Genomic DNA, 18607 nt, shown 5'->3' with positions numbered 1-18607 from the left:
TCGTGCACAAAGTGAATTACAGTGCAGACAGGTGCTGAGCGCACCATTTAACTCATAGAACTAGGTTATATACATAACCCTTCGTTTCAGATTGATCCTGGCTAATCCCAGAAAACGGCGCTATGGAGGAATACGTGAATTTCACTAAAAGCGTTGGCGTATACTCGGGTCTGGCGCTGATTGAGTTAAAAGAACACGCCAGCATTTTGGGAAATTAGCTTACCATCTACTCTTCTCCAGAAAGAGATACAAAGATAGATTAGTACTACTGAGAGTAGAAAGCCATCTGGCTGCATGTTAGCCTAGCTTAGCACAATGAATGGAAGCGGACAGTGCCGGTTAGCCTTCGGGAGAGGTGTTAGTTAGACAATTCCTAGGATAACTGGCACTGTCCGGTGTCCGCTTCCATTCATTGTGCTAAGCTAGGCTAACATGCAGCCAGATAGCTTTCTACTGAACACACAGAGAGGAAACTGGTATGTATCTTCTTGTCTCTCTCTGAAGAAGACGGTAAGATAATTTCTCAAAATGTTGGCGTGTTCCTTTAACACGATTATGGCAACCATCATGTAAAGGTTTTTTGTCACACTATAACCTTAATCTGGTTATTCACAGGAACGGCAGCATTTAAAGCAATTCAGATCGTACGGGGTGTCCCGTGCACAGCAGAGCGCTTCATCCAGGAGCCAGAGTGGGAACAACACAACGTTTCCAGATCAAAGTAATCCGGCAGCACACTATTTTTAAACGTTTTATTTATTTTTTACTTCAGTTCGTATATATATAAACACCGGAGCGAACGATACTAATTGAGATATTTTGACGATCCTCATTAGATAACAAATGAGGTGACCTCCACGGTGACACGCGGCTGTCAGGAGAGACAGGCGCGTTGCTCATGAACTAATCACGGGAGGAAGCGGGCGTGACGGCGAGCCCCGAGGAGCAACAGGAGTGAGTCACAGTCCCCTCCGCTACACACGTCTCCTCCTGCCACCCTCACGGCTCGCCGCAGTCTGCCACAACTCCCGACTGCCACTGAAGACGACGGCGGCTCAATAAAAACGTCGCGAAAAACACCAACACCAAACCCCCAAAGCGTGAATAAAACAAAACCACACGTGTTTTTCCACCCCTCTTCGTTTCATTGTAATGATGGAAATAAGGGCATCATTCTGAGATTAGCGCTTCTTATTTTCTCCCCGACTGACGTGGGCCGTTATACGAGGCTCTGCTGAAGAGATTTAGGGGAAACAATGGAACAACAGCCTACCGCAGCAGGGCCGGCCAGCTGGCACGCTTCCCGGCTCGGCGAGGGCTGGTGGTGCAGAGGCCTCGTGGTGGAAGAAGCAAGGGTCGCCATGTGTGTTCATACAGTATATCAGAAATCAGTCTTTATTGCAGCAGGCACTTTTTGGGTGTTCAGATACTGCCTGAACCCTTTCACTACCACACTACAGAAGGTTAACCCTTAAGTTACCGTCTGTACAAGATACAAGAGTTTTATTTGTCACGGCATACAAGTATACAATGAAATGCGGGATGTAGTGTGATAGTAAAGGGTTAACCTTCTGTAGTGTGGTAGTGAAAGGGTTCACCCCTGTATACTTCATGTTTTACCTGTACTCTTGTAACACCTGGCTATATAAGACATTGTGTATCGAGTTAAGTCACACTTATTTTTGTCTGGCAGATCCTGGTTTACGTTTATTTTTGTTGTTTTGTCTCTTCGTTTTTGAATGTTTGTTCTTGTTTAAATATAAAACTGAAAAAAAGTCTTTATTGCCAAGTAAGCTTGCACATACAAGGACTTTGTCTTGGTTCATCAACATATATGAGAAATATCAATAAAGGTTTTATAAATTGGTGTCTTTATTACTGGACCTTGTAAACAAGTTGCATTAATATGCTTTTCCAATGCTGTACCTACTCTAAAACTGCACAGATATTATGCATTCTTTTAAGTGATTATAATTGAAAGATTTGAAAGTGACTCCATTGCCCATACTGTACAAACTTTGAATCTGTTGCCTATACTCAATTTATACCTACCTACCTATGTCTGAATATACATGCATAATATAATCCTTCTCTATACCTACTTATACACCTGCATATAACCCTATATTAGCATGTACATTAATACTGTATATACCATATACATATATTTATTCTTACCGTATAATAATAATATATCTATCCACATCCGTCTGTACATACTGTAGATACTATACGTGTACATATCCCTTACCTACTCTTTACTAGTTACGCTGCTGGCCAGTATGACTTACTACCATAGTCTCTTCATACGCGTATCACTGTACATATTAATATTAGCTAATAATGAGCTAGTTTCCATCTGTAGTCCCTGTACCTAACATGCATGTCTGTATGGTGTGGGAGGAAACCAGAGTACCTGGAGGAAACCCACATGAACACAGGGAGAACATGCAAACTCCACACAGAAAGGCCCCCTGATGGGGTTTGAACCCAGGACCTTCTTGCTGCGAGGCAGCAGTGGTAACCACTCTCGCTTGCATTTGCTCTGAAAGAAAGTTGTATTGGCACATCCCTAATATACAGTATAGTAATACATATGAATTATTATTTTAGTTTCACTTGTTGTCATGAGGACATAACACTATAATTATCATCAAACAGCCACAGGAGCAAAATGGATTCCGAATCTTTTAGCAGACAAAATTATTTTGAGAGTAATTAAAGACAAACCCAATTAGTCTTAAACTACCAAAATGTCTAGTAGTATTGACGGAGTTAACAACCTACTGTAAAACAGAATGTCCAAGGATTTGGCTGGTGTTAAAAGTCTCAAGCACTGCCAGTTCAAATTTTTTCAAATAAACGTGTAAAAATGTATTGTAGAATACATTACACACCGCAAACAAATGCAACAGAGAAATACACGTTCAATCGTTTCATATAAATAAGTGAGTTGTAACTCCAGACGCACAAGGATGAAGATTGAGAGAACATCCTCTTTAATGTCAGACAACAGCGTGATTGAGAATGTTTTTACAGAACATAACAGACATCGGGTGCCCTGGACCACAGAAAGAAAATAACAAACCGTGACCACCATTCTCTGATCCTCCTTTAATACCTTTTACCGCCAAAGACACAGAAAAGAAATATACATTATATACATGATGCACACGGAGCAAGGCTAGGAGCCTCGCTCTACATGGTGCTTTACATACATGCTGCACAGGCTGAGGAGAGAGAGACAGAGACATAGAGAGAGAGATATAGAGAGAGAGAGAGACAGAGAGAGAGATATATATATAGAGAGAGAGAGAGAGACAGAGAGAGCGAGACAGAGGAGAGACAGAGAGAGAAAGAAAGAGACAGAGAGAGAAAGAGAGAGAGAAAGAGAGAGAGACAGAGAGAGAGAGACAGAGCGAGACAGAGAGAAAGCCATAGAAAGAGACATAGAAAGCAACACAAGCCAACCCTCCAATGAGTGTGAAGCAACACAAGCCAACCCTCCAATGAGTGTGAAGCAACACAAGCCAACCCTCCAATGAGTGTGAAGCCATCGGGAGGCTCCGCTCGCACACAGCGCGAGGCGTCGCTCTGCTACAGAACTCTTCGCTTCCGCTCTCTGGGCCTTCCGTGGGTCTGATGTGTCAAAGAAGCACACGAAGAGAGTGACAGAGAGCAAAATGTTTCTTAAAAAAAAACTAAAAACTAAGAAAGAAAACAAAAGATCACAAAGCAGAACGCCGGACGCAGGATGATTCTACAGAGGCCTGATATAAGACAGATGCAGATACGACAGGAAGAGAGGAAAGGTCAGTCCGTTGTTTAAAAAAAAAGGAGGTATATCAAAAGGGCTCGCGAGGCCCTGGCGCCACAGCGGCGACGACGCACGAGAGAGAGAGAGAGAGACCGACGAGAGCTGCGACCGATCATGTTTCACAGTATTCGGAAGATTAAAGAGTTGATCTGTCCAATAAGAGCGAGATAATAGTGCCAGACTCCAAAACCCTAGTGTTACCCCTGAGGTAAAAAATGTATAAAGTGAACCGATTAAAGAAAGAAACGAGTAGAAGGAAGGAACTGATGGGAGCAATGAACAAAATGGAGGGAGGTTGACACAGCATCTAAGAGGCTGAACGTGTGTATTCACACGGTGGCCATTTTGACACCCAGTGTGGGAACAGGGTTGGAAAATGAATCCCAACCCGAGCGTGATATGAGAGCAAAATGGCCACCGTGTGAATAATAATGGTCAAGAGATGAAGAGAAAGAGCAAAATGGCCACCGTGTGAATAATAATGGTCAAGAGATGAAGAGAAGAAGTGTGTTGAAATAACACCTAACCATCTGTAGTGCGGTTGTGAAAGGGTCAACCCTTTGTCGTGTGGCAGTGAAAGGGTTAACCTTATGTATTGTTGCAGTGAAAGGGTTAACCATTTGGTAGTGTGGTAGTGAAATGGTTAACACATTTATTGATTTTCAATACATTCTTACAATCTCAACAACGTGACACGTGTCCTTTCTAATGCACACCTTCTTAGTGCATCAACCTCCTGCCAGGCGGCCATCTGCCCTTCCAAACAAAGATAACATAACAAGTACACTTCTGAGAACAGGTAATACTAGGTAATACTGGTGACTTTTTGTGTTGTTCGAGAGTTAATGTAGTTGTGTGATAGTTGAGTGTAGTTGTGTGAGAGTTGAGTGTAGTTGTGTGAGAGTTGAGTGTAGTTGTGTGAGAGTTGAGTGTAGTTGTGTGAGAGTTTAGTGTAGTTGTGTGATAGTTGTGTAGTTGTGCGATAGTTGAGTGTAGTTGTGTGATAGTTGAGTGTAGTTGTGTGATAGTTGTGTGAGAGTTGAGTGTAGTTGTGTGAGAGTTGAGTGTAGTTGTGTGATAGTTTAGTGTAGTTGTGTGATAGTTGAGTGTAGTTGTGTGATAGTTGTGTGAGAGTTGAGTGTAGTTGTGTGATAGTTGAGTGTAGTTGTGTGATAGTTGAGTGTACTTGTGTGTAGTTGAGTGTAGTTGTGTTGTTTAGGCAGTGATTTGCCCCTCCTCACAGTTCGCAAGCCATGCCGTGTCGCTATAGTAAATTCTCTTCTCCGTTATGCTAAATTACTTTACTGTATTTTAAGTGCACGGTGAGGCGTTACAGGTGCATCTTTATAAGCACACTATAAGCATGTACACACACATTCTAATGATATCATCATATCAGAGAATCCCATGCATTATAATGCTTACACAACAGGTAATTTTGGCCAAGCAAATCCGATTGGTCAAACAGACGCTCTGGTTGCCATGCAAACTTCTTGTGGTAACCAAGGAGCGAGGAGACGTCTTCCTTACTCCCTCTGGGAGTTCCCTTTTCATCCAAGTGTTCGTTACCGTCGCATGGAAGCAATAATACCCAGGATGGAGTAAATAACTCCGATTAAGGGACCGCGGATGTGCCTCATAGGTTGCAGCATCACCCGCGTGCCCATAATCACAGCGGAGAACATCGTCCCTGGTATTAGGACTGTATTATGGCGTGCGTTAGTATAATACTAATAATAATAGGAATTTAACTTTAAGGACTGCATCACGACACTGATTAGTAAAGCCATGGATGGTGTTCAACCGCCCAAGTCGATTTACTCATCATTGTGTATTACATCATATACTGTAGCATTTTATGTTCTGATGCTAATTAATACGTTGGACATAAAGATGTGGCTTTGTGACGGTTTATGATGCCTTGTGTGCGACGCGACAAATAAAGTGTTACCCGATTAATACATCATTAATTCAATGCCCGGTTGTCTGCCTCGCAAGCGATCCGACGACCGTTGAAGAAAACGGAACATCGACTCTTTCAGGCGTACGATCCTATAGACCACGGCAACACTTCCGGTATTCTGAAATCATGGGAGAGAGAGAGCAGGGGGAGAAAATGAATGAATGTGGACGAGAGCCTCGACATTACGTGGTTGTAGCTACGGCTCTGGGGGCGCTGGAGACATGATCCAATAGACATTTAGACGCCTGAGTCTCCTGAACACGGAGAGACCAATCCCAAGTCGATCGGCACTTTCTTTTCCACACCTACTCCACATGTGCAGATTGATAAACCTAGATCTCTGGACAATCCAGAGAGACTCTGTGGGCAATCTGCGCATCCAGAGTTGAGGAGTAGGTGCGGAAAAGTGACTATAGCTCAGCCGAGAAAGTGCCGTTTCTGATCAGTCCGTTTGCGTTTGTTTTAATTATTTAATTTTTCCGACTCTTTCGACAAACAGAAAGCGGCACGTCCGGTTTCACGTGAGTAACAGACAAAACTCCTGGCAAAAAAAAAGGAGAAAAAAGGATAAAACACAACCAAAAAAATAAATAAAACATACCCGCGATAGCAAGAACAGGACGTCGTACAACCAGATGTACGTTATCTGATCTGTCAATCACATCATGAACCTCTACACAGCATTTGCATTGTATCAAAGCCACACATGTAATAACCCCCCCCCCCCCCCCCCTCCCTCCCTCCCTCCCTCCCTCCCTCCCTCCCTCCCTCCCCACTCCTCCTCTCCTCATCAACACAGGAGGAAGGGCTGAGGAGGAAGCTGGTCGTCCCTAGATACTGATCTAAGGTCAGTTTTAGCATTTTCCCCCTACATATGATGCAATGGGGGGGGGGGGCTGGCTGGGGTTAGTATACATACAGTATGCTAATCAGACCAGAGATCTGTGCCTGGGGGCAATGCCCCAGTCGCTCCTGAACGGGCATGAGGGTGTGTGGCCGTGGGATGGTTGTAGTACTGGTGGTGGTGGTGGTGGTGGTGGGGGTAACAGTGATCCATACCCTGCCCCCCCCCCCCCCCCCCCTCACACACTCCTCTACTGCACCTCCTCCTCACGGAGGAACTGAAAGACGGAGGAGAAGTCCTTGTTGGCGTAGCCGCGGGCGCACATGACGCGGTACACCTGGTGGGCCATGGAGCCCAGAGGGATGGAGGTCTTGGTGTTGGTGGCCGTGTTCTGGGCCAGGCCCAGGTCCTGGAGACACGCCCACGGAGAGAGGGGGGAGGGGGAGAGAGAGAGAGGGAGAGGGAGAGAGAGAAGGAGTAGAGAGGGAAGGAGTAGAGAGAGAGAGAAAGAGAGAGGGAGAATAAAGGAGGGGGAGAGAGATAGAGGGAAAGAGAGAGAGATAGGAGGGAGTAGAGAGAGAGAGAGATGAGAGAGTAGAGAGAGAGATGGACTGATGTTAGATTTATTACCATAGGAAAATAACTACAGAACCGCAAATACTGAGTTAGAACTGTAAAAAGATAAAACGTCCACTGTTACGTGGTTGGCTGTCAAAATCAACATAATGATACATTATGATCAAGATGATATGTAGAGCTAGCATTGTTACTGTACACATTATGATACAGCCATGTGCACCGTTACTGTACACATTATGATACAGCCATGTGCACCGTTACTGTACACATTATGATACAGCCATGTGCACCGTTACTGTACACATTATGATACAGCCATGTGCACCGTTACTGTACACATTATGATACAGCCATGTGCACCGTTACTGTACACATTATGATACAGCCATGTGCACCGTTACTGTACACATTATGATACAGCCATGTGCACCGTTACTGTACACATTATGATACAGCCATGTGCACCGTTACTGTACACATTATGATACAGCCATGTGCACCGTTACTGTACACATTATGATACAGCCATGTGCACCGTTACTGTACACATTATGATACAGCCATGTGCACCGTTACTGTACACATTATGATACAGCCATGTGCACCGTTACTGTACACATTATGATACAGCCATGTGCACCGTTACTGTACACATTATGATACAGCCATGTGCACTGTTACTGTAATGAGAAAAAAATAGGTAATGTGAATGAGAGGAGAGGAGGAGAGGAAGAGAGAGGAGAGATGAGAGGAAGAGAGGAAGAGAGAGGAGATGAGAGGAAGATAGAGGAGAGGAAGAGAGGAAGAGCGATGAGAGGAGAGGAAGAGAGAGGAGAGGAGGAGAGGAAGAGAGAGGAGAAGAGATATGAGAGGAAGAGGAGAGGAGGAGATGAAGAGAGATGAGAGGAGGAGATGAGAGGAAGATAGAGGAGGAGAAGAAGAGAGATGAGAGGAAGAGAGATGAGAGGAAGAGAGAGGAGAGGAGGAGAGGAAGAGAGAGGAGGAGAGGAAGAGAGATGAGAGGAAGAGAGATGAGAGGAAGAGAGATGAGGAGGAGAGGAGAGGAGGAGAAGAAGAGAGATGAGAGGAAGAGAGATGAGAGGAGGAGAGGAAGAGAGATGAGGAGGAGAGGAAGAGAGGAGAGGAAGAGAGATGAGAGGAAAAGAGATGAGGAGGAGAGGAAGAGAGGAGGAGAGGAAGGAGTAAAGGAGGATGAGAGTTGATACCTTGGCCATGAGCGTGGTACCGAAGCCTCCCTGGTAGCCGTTAGCAGAGGGGACTCCCTCCATGACGCCTGGCACCGGGTTATAGGAGTCACTGGACCAGCAGCGACCCGACGACATGTTCAGAATCTGAGCCAGAAGCTTAGGGTCCAAACCAAGCCTGGAGAGGAGGAGGAGAGAAGAGGAGGAGAGGACAGCGAGGAGAGGAGAGGACAGAGAGGAGAGGAGGAGGTGAGAGGAGGAGGTGAGGAGAGGAGAGGAGGAGGAGAGGACAGAGAGGAGAGGAGAGGAGGTGAGGAGAGGAGGAGAGGAGAGGAGAGAAGAGAGGAGGAGAGGACAGAGAGGAGAGGAGAGGAGGTGAGGAGAGGAGGAGAGGACAGAGAGGAGAGGAGAGGTGAGGAGAGGAGAGGAGGAGATGACAGAGAGGAGAGGAGAGGAGGAGGTGAGAGGAGGTGAGGAGAGGAGGAGAGAAGAGAGGAGGAGAGGACAGAGAGGAGAGGAGAGGAGGAGGTGAGGAGAGGAGAGGAGGAGAGGACAGAGAGGAGAGGAGAGGAGGTGAGGAAAGGAGGAGAGGAGAGGAGGAGATGACAGAGAGAAGAGGAGAGGAGGAGGTGAGAGGAGGTGAGGAGAGGAGGAGAGAAGAGAGGAGGAGAGGACAGAGAGGAGAGGAGAGGAGGAGGTGAGGAGAGGAGGTGAGGTGAGGACAGAGGAGAGGACAGAGGAGAGGAGGTGAGGAGAGGAGGTGAGAGGAGGTGAGGAGAGGAGGAGAGAAGAGAGGAGGTGAGAGGAGAGGACAGAGAGGAGGTGAGGAGGACAGAGGAGAGGACAGAGAGGAGAGGAGGTGAGGAGAGGAGGAGAGGAGGAGAGGACAGAGAGGAGAGGAGAGGAGGTGAGAGGAGAAGAGACGAGAGGAGGTAAGGAGGACAGAGGAGAGGACAGAGAGGAGGTGAGGAGGTGAGAGGTGAGGAGAGGAGGAGAGAAGAGAGGAGGTGAGGAGGACAGAGGAGAGGACAGAGAGGAGGTGAGGAGAGGAGGTGAGAGGTGAGGAGAGGAGGAGAGAAGAGAGGAGGTGAGGAGGACAGAGGAGAGGAGAGGTGAGGAGAGGAGGTGAGGAGGACAGAGGAGAGGAGAGGTGAGGAGAGGAGGTGAGGAGGACAGAGGAGAGGACAGAGAGGAGAGGAGGTGAGAGGAGGAGGTGAGGAGAGGAGGAGAAGAGGAGAGGACAGAGAGGAGAGGAGGAGGTGAGAGGAGAGGAGGAGAGAAGAGAGGAGGTGAGGAGGACAGAGGAGAGGACAGAGAGGAGGTGAGGAGAGGAGGTGAGGTGAGGAGAGGAGGAGAGAGGAGGAGAGGAGGAGAGAGGAGGAGAGGAGGTGATGAGGACAGAGGAGAGGAGAGGAGGAGATGAGGACAGAGGAGAGGACAGAGAGGAGAGGAGGTGAGGAGGTGAGAGTAGAGGACAGAGGAGGAGAGGACAGAGAGGAGGTGAGAGGAGGAGAGGAAGGAGGAGAGGACAGAGAGGAGGAGAGGAGGTGAGAGGAGAGGATAGAGGAGAGGACAGAGAGGAGAGGAGGTGAGAGGAGGTGAGGAGAGGACAGAGAGGAGGAGAGAGGAGAGGACAGAGATGAGGAGAGGAGGTGAGAGGATAGAGGAGGAGAGGAGAGGAGGAGAGGAGGTGAGAGGAGGAGAGGAGAGGACAGAGGAGAGGACAGAGGAGAGGACAGAGAGGAGGAGAGGAGGTGAGAGTAGAGGACAGAGGAGGAGAGGACAGAGAGGAGGTGAGAGGAGGAGAGGAAGGAGGAGAGGAGGAGGTGAGAGTAGAGGACAGAGGAGGAGAGGACAGAGAGGAGGTGAGAGGAGGAGAGGAAGGAGGAGAGGAGGAGGTGAGAGTAGAGGACAGAGGAGGAGAGGACAGAGAGGAGGTGAGAGAAGGAGAGGAAGGAGGAGAGGACAGAGAGGAGGTGAGAGGAGGAGAGGAGAGGACAGAGAGGAGGTGAGAGGAGGAGAGGAAGGAGGAGAGGACAGAGAGGAGGAAAGGAGGTGAGAGGAGAGGACAGAGGAGAGGAGGTGAGAGGAGAGGACAGAGGAGAGGAGGAGAGGACAGAGAGGAGAGGAGGTGAGAGGAGAGGACAGAGGAGAGGACAGAGGAGAGGACAGAGGAGAGGAGAGGAGGTGAGAGGAGAGGACAGAAGAGAGGACAGAGAGGAGAGGAGGTGAGAGGACAGAGATGAGAGGCCAGAGAGGAGAGAAGAGGATGCAAATGGAGAGGAAACAGAAGACAGGAGAGTAGAGGACAGAGGAGAGGAGAGTAGAGGTAAGATGAGAGGAGATGAGGACAAGAGGTGGTAAGAGGAGAGATTAAGGGATGGACAGGACAGAAGGGAAGAGACAAAAAGAGCGGAGAAGGGGGGCACACAGTGAAAACAGAGAAACACACAGCAACACTGTAATGACTGTAATAAGTAACAACATGAAGACAGGAAGACAAGAGTCAGACTGAAACAGATGATGGTGAAACCAATTATGGAATCATCAAAAAAAAAATAGAGAAGTACAACCAGGAAGAAACGAAGGAGATATAGGGAGGGGATGATGATGGGTGGGGGGGGGTGACCCCCATTGAACCCTGCGATTGTCTGTGGCCATTCTTCAATGTTAATGGCGGAGGAGCTGGTAATACTGGCTAATGTGGTATTGATGTGTACCGGGCCATCTAGCGAGCGAGCGAGCGAGCGAGAGAGAGAGAGAGAGAGAGAGAGAGAGATATCTGTAAAGCATTCCCGGTAACTGGAGAAAGGTATTCCCGTAACCTATGGGTAACCGAGAATACCTTGAGGTACCAGGAATACCATACCTAGGTATTCTTGGTTACCTAAATAGGTATTCCCGTAACCCGATAGGTATTCACGGTAACTTTAGATATTGATATGTATTCCGGTGACTTGTGAAAAGGAGAGGTTACCAGGAATACTATTACCATATAGGTATTCACGGTAACTTATATGTATTCCGGTAATTAATTAATTGAAGCTAACACATCATGGAGGCCCAGGCCGTTAGCTACAAGCTAACAACACATCATGGAGGCCCAGACCGTTAGCTACAAGCTAACACATTAATTAAATGTATTAATATTATCAGGGGTAGGCTAGCATATATAATAGAATGGTGGCATGGTGGTGTAGACTGACTAGGGGCATGGTGGTGGTGTAGACTGACTAGGAGCATGGTGGTGGTGTAGACTGACTAGGGGCATGGTGGTGGTGTAGACTGACTAGGGGCATGGTGGTGGTGTAGACTGACTAGGGGCATGGTGGTGGTGTAGACTGACTAGGGGCATGGTGGTGTAGACGGACTAGGGGCAGGTTGGTGTATTCTGACTAGGGGCATGGTGGTGGTGTAGACTGACTAGGGGCATGGTGGTGTAGACTGACTAGGGGCATGGTGGTGTAGACTGACTAGGGGCATGGTGGTGGTGTAGACTGACTAGGGGCATGGTGGTGGTATAGACTGACTAGGCACAGGTTGGTGTAGACTGACTAGGGGCATGGTGGTGGTGTAGACTGACTAGGGGCATGGTGGTGGTGTAGACTGACTAGGGGCATGGTGATGGTGTAGACTGACTAGGGGCATGGTGGTGTAGACTGACTAGGGGCATGGTGGTGGTGTAGACTGACAAGGGGCATGGTGGTGGTGTAGACTGACTAGGGGCATGGTGGTGGTGTAGACTGACTAGGGGCATGGTGGTGGTGTAGACTGACTAGGGGCATGGTGGTGTAGACTGACTAGGGGCATGGTGACCAGGAATACCTGTTTTTTCCAAAATTCAGTTCAAATGCCATCTTGGAATAACAAAACAACGATTGTGTGCAGACAATTGAAAATGTTGGGTTCCTTTCCACTTTCTTGAATATAGAAAAAATTAAAATACTTGTTCTAGAACTGTATTTTTTGCACTTGTTTGTTAAGTTACTGGGAATACCCTTTCCTTGTTTTTGCTCATTTTAACAGACAAGTGCCTGCAGTACTGTGTGTGTGTGTGCCTGCAGTACTGTGTGTGTGTGTGCCTGCAGTACTGTGTGTGTGTGTGTGCCTGCAGTACTGTGTGTGTGTGTGCCTGCAGTACTGTGTGTGTGTGCCTGCAGTACTGTGTGTGTGTGTGTGTGCCTGCAGTACTGTGTGTGTGTGTGCCTGCAGTACTGTGTGTGTGTGTGCCTGCAGTACTGTGTGTGTGTGTGCCTGCAGTACTGTGTGTGTGTGTGCCTGCAGTACTGTGTGTGTGTGTGTGTGCAGTACTGTGTGTGTGTGTGTGCCTGCAGTACTGTGTGTGTGTGTGTGTGCCTGCAGTACTGTGTGTGTGTGTGCAGTACTGTGTGTGTGTGTGTGTGTGTGCCTGCAGTACTGTGTGTGTGTGTGTGCCTGCAGTACTGTGTGTGTGTGTGTGTGTGCAGTACTGTGTGTGTGTGCCTGCAGTACAGTGTGTGTGTGTGCCTGCAGTACTGTGTGTGTGTGTGTGTGCAGTACTGTGTGTGTGTGTGTGTGTGCCTGCAGTACAGTGTGTGTGTGTGTGTGCCTGCAGTACTGTGTGTGTGTGTGTGTGCCTGCAGTACTGTGTGTGTGTGTGTGTGTGCCTGCAGTACAGTGTGTGTGTGTGCCTGCAGTACTGTGTGTGTGTGTGTGTGCCTGCAGTACTGTGTGTGTGTGTGTGTGTGCCTGCAGTACTGTGTGTGTGTGTGTGTGCCTGCAGTACAGTGTGTGTGTGTGCCTGCAGTACAGTGTGTGTGTGTGTGTGTGCCTGCAGTACAGTGTGTGTGTGTGTGTGCCTGCAGTACAGTGTGTGTGTGTGTGCCTGCAGTACTGTGTGTGTGTGTGCCTGCAGTACTGTGTGTGTGTGTGTGTGCCTGCAGTACTGTGTGTGTGTGTGTGTGTGTGTGTGTGCCTGCAGTACTGTGTGTGTGTGTGTGTGCCTGCAGTACAGTGTGTGTGTGTGTGTGCCTGCAGTACTGTGTGTGTGTGTGTGCCTGCAGTACAGTGTGTGTGTGTGTGCCTGCAGTACTGTGTGTGTGTGTGCCTGCAGTACTGTGTGTGTGTGTGCCTGCAGTACAGTGTGTGTGTGTGCCTGCAGTACTGTGTGTGTGTGTGTGTGCCTGCAGTACTGTGTGTGTGTGTGTGTGCCTGCAGTACAGTGTGTGTGTGTGTGCCTGCAGTACAGTGTGTGTGTGTGTGCCTGCAGTACTGTGTGTGTGTGCCTGCAGTACTGTGTGTGTGTGCCTGCAGTACTGTGTGTGTGTGTGTGTGCCTGCAGTACACTGTGTGTGTGTGTGTGCCTGCAGTACAGTGTGTGTGTGTGCCTGCAGTACTGTGTGTGTGTGTGCCTGCAGTACAGTGTGTGTGTGTGTGCCTGCAGTACTGTGTGTGTGTGTGCCTGCAGTACTGTGTGTGTGTGTGCCTGCAGTACTGTGTGTGTGTGCCTGCAGTACAGTGTGTGTGTGCCTGCAGTACTGTGTGTGTGTGCCTGCAGTACAGTGTGTGTGTGCCTGCAGTACAGTGTGTGTGTGTGCCTGCAGTACTGTGTGTGTGTGCCTGCAGTACAGTGTGTGTGTGCCTGCAGTACTGTGTGTGTGTGTGCCTGCAGTACAGTGTGTGTGTGCCTGCAGTACAGTGTGTGTGTGTGCCTGCAGTACTGTGTGTGTGTGTGCCTGCAGTACTGTGTGTGTGTGTGCCTGCAGTACTGTGTGTGTGTCAGGGTTTCCGTTAGAAAAAATTGTTGTCGGTCTCCGTGACCTGCAAGATTTCAATCTACCGGACAAATGAGATTAATTCCGGTCATAGTTTAGAATAAAGAATGTCATCCTCAAGGCATGTAGATTTATAATATTATTACTTAAAACTAGGCTACTTTTGCGTATACAGTCATTAATTAATATATTCCAAATAAAATAAGTCCCTCGATACTCCGTGCTGCTGCTGACTTGAACTAAAATAGACCGCGTATGTGGGCACTAAACAGCAGTCTGTTATAATCACATTTTTATGAGCTAACGAATTCCGTTATATTGGACATTTGTATTAATTATATCAAGCGAAGAACTGAGAAAGCAGAGAGGCGGCAACATTATCGTGGTTTGCGTGACGACTCTCTCCACCTCGCAACAACTTATTTGCAAAGAGTATGGCGCTGCAGAGAAGCTCATTCAGCTGTTATTGGCTCTTTTCTGGGAACCGCACAACAGCGCCCCCCACCCAACATTGGCTGAAAATGGCCGAATTGGAGTACTGATGGAATACTGCATTGTGCCGTTGCCTCTCTGGCTCTGCAGCTTCACATGCACTCGCACACCCAGCACTAAGCTCTCGCTGACAACGTCGTTGTCATTATTAGAAGCAACGAGGAAACAAATGTAATGATCGTTTCGTTCATCGCATAGGCTATTTAATTTTAGCCTATTTTAATACAATTCAAATAATCAAATTGTGCTTAGACTCAGGGAATTATTTTCACCGGACATTAAGACCGGAGATATTAAATAAGTCGGACTTCAACAGATTTTGCCGGTCAAAAACCGGTAATTACCGGCTAACGGAAACGCTGGTGTGTGTGTGTGTGTGCCTGCAGTACTGTGTGTGTGTGTGCCTGCAGTACTGTGTGTGTGTGTGCCTGCAGTACAGTGTGTGTGTGTGCCTGCAGTACAGTGTGTGTGTGTGTGCCTGCAGTACTGTGTGTGTGTGTGTGTGTGCCTGCAGTACTGTGTGTGTGCCTGCAGTACTGTGTGTGTGTGTGCCTGCAGTACTGTGTGTGTGTGTGCCTGCAGTACTGTGTGTGTGTGTGCCTGCAGTACAGTGTGTGTGTGTGTGCCTGCAGTACAGTGTGTGTGTGTGTGTGTGTGCCTGCAGTACAGTGTGTGTGTGTGTGCCTGCAGTACAGTGTGTGTGTGTGTGCCTGCAGTACAGTGTGTGTGTGTGTGTGTGTGCCTGCAGTACAGTGTGTGTGTGCCTGCAGTACTGTGTGTGTGTGTGTGCCTGCAGTACAGTGTGTGTGTGTGTGCCTGCAGTACAGTGTGTGTGTGTGTGTGCCTGCAGTACTGTGTGTGTGTGTGTGCCTGCAGTACAGTGTGTGTGTGCCTGCAGTACTGTGTGTGTGTGTGCCTGCAGTACAGTGTGTGTGTGTGCCTGCAGTACTGTGTGTGTGTGCCTGCAGTACAGTGTGTGTGTGTGCCTGCAGTACTGTGTGTGTGTGTGCCTGCAGTACAGTGTGTGTGTGCCTGCAGTACTGTGTGTGTGTGTGTGTGCCTGCAGTACAGTGTATGTGTGTGCCTGCAGTACTGTGTGTGTGTGCCTGCAGTACTGTGTGTGTGTGTGTGCCTGCAGTACAGTGTGTGTGTGTGCCTGCAGTACTGTGTGTGTGTGTGTGCCTGCAGTACTGTGTGTGTGTGCCTGCAGTACTGTGTGTGTGTGCCTGCAGTACTGTGTGTGTGTGTGTGCCTGCAGTACTGTGTGTGTGTGCCTGCAGTACTGTGTGTGTGTGCCTGCAGTACTGTGTGTGTGTGCCTGCAGTACAGTGTGTGTGTGTGCCTGCAGTACTGTGTGTGTGTGCCTGCAGTACTGTGTGTGTGTGCCTGCAGTACAGTGTGTGTGTGTGTGTGCCTGCAGTACAGTGTGTGTGTGTGCCTGCAGTATGCACGTGTGTTTCCTTGCTTCCTGACGGTCATGAAAAAGCCACATCTTCATGTATGATTTAGCACAAATTCACGTGTGCTTGCGCGTTTTCCACATGTGTACTTTTCATGGCATCACACATCAAAGACTTATTTTTTTTACCAGTTCACACATTATCACATGTGATCCTGCTCTCATCCTCCTCTCCTCCTCACTTACTCTCCTCCTCCTCTCATCCTCCTCCTCCTCCTCTCCTACTCTCCTCCTCCTCCTCTCATCCTCCTCTCATACTCTCCTCCTCCTCTCCTACTCTCATCCTCCTGATCTACTCTCCTCCTCTTACCCTCATCCCCTCCTCCTCCTCCTCTCCTCCTCTTACCCTCATCCTCTCCTCCTCCTCCTCTCACCCTCATACTCTCCTCCTCTTACCCTCATCCTCTCCTCCTCCTCCTCTCACCCTCATACTCTCCTCCTCTTACCCTCATCCTCTCCTCCTCCTCCTCTCACCCTCATACTCTCCTCCTCTTACCCTCATCCTCTCCTCCTCCTCCTCTCACCCTCATACTCCTCCTCTTACCCTCATCCTCTTCTCCTCCTCCTCCTCTCACCCTCATACTCTCCTCCTCTTACCCTCATCCTCTCCTCCTCCTCTCACCCTCATACTCTCCTCCTCACCCTCATCCTCTCCTCTCACCCTCATCCTCCTCCTCCTCTTACCCTCATACTCTCCTCCTCCTCTCACCCTCATCCTCCTCCTCCTCTTACCCTCATACTCTCCTCCTCCTCTCACCCTCATCCTCCTCTTACCCTCATACTCTCCTCCTCTCATCCTCCTCATCTACTCTCCTCCTCTTACCCTCATACTCTCCTCCTCCTCCTCACCCTCATCCTCCTCCTCTTACCCTCATACTCTCCTCCTCTCATCCTCCTCATCTACTCTCCTCCTCTCACCTCATCCTCTCCTCCTCATCCTCTCCTCCTCTCACCCTCATCCTCTCCTCCTCCTCTTACCCTCCTCACCTACTCTCCTCCTCTTACCCTCATACTCTCCTCCTCTCATCCTCCTCATCTACTCTCCTCCTCTCACCCTCATCTCTCTCCTCCTCCTCTTACCCTCCTCACCTACTCTCCTCCTCCTCCTCTCATACTCTCCTCTCATTCTCCTCTCCTCCCCCTCTGAGCCTGCTGACACCTCCCAGTCTGTAGACTCAAGGGTCTCTCTCTCCGTCTCTCTCTCTCTCTCTCTGAACTCCTCCCTCTGTTCCGGGTCAGCAGCTGAAGAGGTTACTGTCGGAGCTACAATAAAGCGCGTCGGAGCGCGCAGATCGTTTGTTACGGCGACCAGAGGAGCTGACGGGGAGCTGTTGTCCTCTGTTTAACCATAAATCAATGAAGACCCCTCCCCTCCCATATCATACACACAACACAACACACACACACACATGACACACGCACCTGCATACAGACGCACACACACACACACGCACACAGGGGCTATTAGCAGGCGCAGCGGTGTTGTTCTTCACCAGAGGTAATTTGCGTGGAGAAGAGGACATGTCACGCTTTAACAAGATTGACATGGATAAACACACACACTCAAGTGGACGTGTTGCTGATGTGAAGCCATCGTAGATGTCAGAGAGGAAACACAGAAAGGAGAGAGAGAGAGAGAGAGAGAGAAAGATGTAACAATGGGTGAAAAAACTAGCGATGACAAAAGGTGACAGAGACATGAGGAGAAGAGAGAGAGGCAGACAGACAGGAAGACAGACAGACAGGCATACAGACAGACAGACAGGAAGAGAGACAGACAGGCAGACAGGCAGGCAGACAGACAGGAAGAGAGACAGACAGGCAGACAGGCAGGCAGACAGACAGGAAGAGAGACAGACAGGCAGACAGACAGACAGGAAGAGAGACAGACAGGCAGACAGGCAGACAGGCAGACAGAGTAGGTGAGAGAGACGACGAGACAAGAGGGAAATAGAGACACAGAAAGGACACGCACACATATATACATACAGTATATATATGCAGAGAGAGATGACAGATGAGAGGAAGAGAGATAGGAATGAAAGATAAGAGTAGGGAAGATATGAGGAAATAAACAGAGACAGAGACAAAGACCGAGAGGGACAGAGACAGAGAGACAAAGACAAGAGAGACAAAGAACTATACACAACAAGCCATGCAGAGCGAGGGAGAGACGGGGATGAAACAAGAAGAAGAAGAAGAGGAGGATGCTGTCGTGGGGGAGGAGGAGGAAGGAGTGGGGAGGACAGGGGAGGAGGGGGGAGGAGGGCGGGGGGGGTTTGATGTTTATATGAAGGGAGTTCATTTACAGCAGTGATATTATTAAGTGTGTGTGTGACTGCCATTAGCTGCAGTCTACCACAGGAGAGCAGAGCCTGGTCCCACTAGACGTTTACTATTACATTAAAGGACTAACGAGCAGGTTTACACACACACACACACACACACACACACACACACACACACACACACTAAAGAGGTAACAAGCCCGTTTA

The 18607-nt window shown here is 48.6% G+C and overlaps 1 protein-coding gene across 1 annotated transcript; it reads right to left on the bottom strand.

Moving 5' to 3' along the window:
- Positions 1–6874: 6874 nt before the first annotated feature.
- Positions 6875–8586, bottom strand: LOC311248412 (3-hydroxyisobutyrate dehydrogenase, mitochondrial-like; the record flags this gene model as incomplete). Its single annotated transcript, XM_084339294.1, has 2 exons — positions 6875–7033; positions 8430–8586. Coding segments are annotated over 2 exons (316 nt in total), but the record flags the coding sequence as incomplete, so codon positions are not given.
- Between the last annotated feature and the right edge of the window lie 10021 nt (positions 8587–18607).

The sequence above is a fragment of the Notolepis coatsorum genome, assembly GCF_963971535.1.
Source record: "Notolepis coatsorum genome assembly, contig: SCAFFOLD_312, whole genome shotgun sequence".
Taxonomy (NCBI): Eukaryota; Metazoa; Chordata; class Actinopteri; order Aulopiformes; family Paralepididae; genus Notolepis; species Notolepis coatsorum.
Note: the sequence above shows the minus strand (reverse complement) of the source record. Positions and strands in the feature narration are given on the sequence as shown.